Source organism: Teleopsis dalmanni, chromosome 1, assembly GCF_002237135.1.
Source record: "Teleopsis dalmanni isolate 2A chromosome 1, ASM223713v2, whole genome shotgun sequence".
Taxonomy (NCBI): Eukaryota; Metazoa; Arthropoda; class Insecta; order Diptera; family Diopsidae; genus Teleopsis; species Teleopsis dalmanni.
The window spans coordinates 89,535,964-89,538,311 of NC_051846.1; the positions used below are offsets into that span (position 1 = coordinate 89,535,964).

The window sequence follows — 2,348 nt, forward strand, 5'->3', positions numbered from 1 at the left end:
ACTCATTACATCTGAATAGGGTCGTATACAAGAATCATTCACGGGGGATATTCCAAAAATATTTAATTGAAAAACATCTATTATATCCAAAATAAAATTCAAACCATTATTTGAGTTCGTGTGATTTTGGGTGTACAAGACCGCTACTCAACCTTACCTTCTATAGAATGGTTGAAATTAAGGTGAGTCAAACCCCAATGCGCCTGTATAAAATAACTCAGAAAGTCAATAACAGAAGTTTTGATATACCCAGTATTTTTTGTATACTATTTTTTGGAAATAACGAAAGTGAGATTCGTAAGACGAAGTAACATAATTGTTACGTCGGAGATAACAAAGCATTTAATTGAAATATTACAAGTCACTTTCCTTCACACCAGTGAAAAGAGTTAAGTCTTTAAGATTAAAAAGAAGCTCTAGTTTGTGTTCACGCGTTGACGAAGTCTCGCCTTCATGGCTTCCCGCCATTTGAGGGCAGATGAGTGATTAACTCTGAGAAGGCAACTGCAAGCATCAAGAATCTGGAGCCGTACGAGGTTGAAAGTTGAAACGAAAACGTCGAGATGTGCACTTAAGTTTTCTCGATTTTCATTTATTTTTATTTATTTTAATTTCATTTAATTTTCGTTTTCAAATTAACGCCGATTTCAATTTCATTTTCATTTTCCATAGCAAAACTGAAGGAAAGTTGTAAGCGCAAATTTAAATGCAAATTCACTTAATTGTGGCGTGGCTTTCATCCCAAAAGTTGGCGATTTGTTTATTCTGTTAATTTTCAATTCGTTTAGTGCAAAATTGTATTTATAAATTCATGGATCCTTTCGAATTTCAACATTTTATTCAAAATAATTCCAGTTTTTCTGCAGCTTCATGAAATCAATTCTGAAATATTAACGGAGAAGAACAAAATACAAATTAAATCCAAAATGCGAGATTCAGTCGATTCAAATTAATTTTATTTCCGTTTTGTAGCCGATAAGAGGCCATCAAAGTATTTAGACTGCTGTATCTACAACTAGAAATCAATAGAATGGCTTTGAAGTTAATATAATTGTAATTCAGAGATTAGCCAATCTGCGGTTGTAAACTGTCTGTCCGAATTGCTAACATAAAATATTCATTCAAAGTAATTTGAAACTCACTCGCATTTTAGTTGATGAAATACATTTGACACATTTGATATCGGAGTGCTCTACTAATTTAAGTTAATGTGAGATGACATAGTTTTTTTTTTGTCTTTTGATTTGCTTCACGAAATTAGTTCGATTTTGACTTAATAAAAGCAACTAACAAAACATTTAACTGTAGTTCTCATGTGAAGATGGTGAGTAGCAGTACAAAACACATCCGTAGGTCTAAGTAAATATCAGCAAAAAATATTATTTTAAGCAAAAATTTCCTTTCAGTAATTTCATTTGTGGTACTTACAATTTTGGTAGTCAAAAATAATGCGCATTACGCAAAAAAACGCGCCTTACTTCGCCCGCAGCCAGCGGTTATATATGCACAACCAAACTCGCAATGTTACTGCGTACCAGGTCCGCCAGGCCCACCAGGACCACCTGGTGTTGTAGGTTTTGATGGAGAACGTGGTGATAGAGGCGATAATGGCGTAGCAGGAGTGACTGGTTTGATTGGTTCAGCCGGCCAACGTGGTTCACCTGGTCGCACGGGATCACCTGGACCAATTGGTCCTAGTGGGCGCAGAGGACGCCGCGGATATGCTGGAGAACGTGGCCCTATTGGTCCGCAAGGACCGCCAGGTCCACCAGGTCCGAAAGGTGATCCGGGTCCGAAGGGCGCACCAGGTGAAGCAGCGAGAAGGCGCTCTTTAAACTTTCGTAGTGAGCACAATGAAAAAGAAGATAGTAACAATGAAGTCGAGTTACCTCAAGAAAACAATGAGAATTTCGATACTCTTGGCGGCGGTATTGAATCCTATTATGGTAAAAGAAAATAATAATTATGAGTGCTGTTTTGCAATGCTGCTATAAAGAATTTAAATTTTTTTCAATATTTATACTTACATTTAACTAAATTACGAACTAATTTATAATGAATTAAAATATATATTAAATTTAAGATATTAAAAAGTTTAAAAAGCAGATAATATTTCATTGTTGTCACAAAATTATGCAAGCAAATATTAGTTTACATTTTGGAATATTTTATAATTTCCATATATAAAAATAATGGTTATATTATACAGATATAGGAAGTATATATTAAATTTAGGTTATTAAAAAGTTTAAAAACCTTCTTCATATAAAAAATGGTCATGAGGTATAGTTCCGGTCATAACATAACATGTGCAGAGTCAAATCAAATTATTCAATTTCGTCTTCTAA

General features: G+C 34.3%; 1 protein-coding gene across 1 annotated transcript; it reads left to right on the plus strand.

The window, feature by feature from the left end:
• Window positions 1-1,321: 1,321 nt before the first annotated feature.
• Window positions 1,322-1,960, plus strand: LOC119687048 (collagen alpha-1(I) chain-like). Its single transcript, XM_038101205.1, has 2 exons — window positions 1,322-1,349; window positions 1,407-1,960. Exons 1-2 carry the CDS (start codon window positions 1,322-1,324, stop codon window positions 1,958-1,960), a joined length of 582 nt encoding a protein of 193 aa, XP_037957133.1.
• The last annotated feature ends 388 nt before the right edge of the window (window positions 1,961-2,348 follow it).

Bases quoted from the DNA above. Each gene is read 5' to 3' on its own strand.
- LOC119687048 (XM_038101205.1), top strand. From the start codon at position 1,322: ATGGTGAGTAGCAGTACAAAACACATCC. The intron at 1,350-1,406 runs GTAGGTCTAAGT...ATTTCCTTTCAG, and splicing joins TAGCAGTACAAAACACATCC to TAATTTCATTTGTGGTACTT.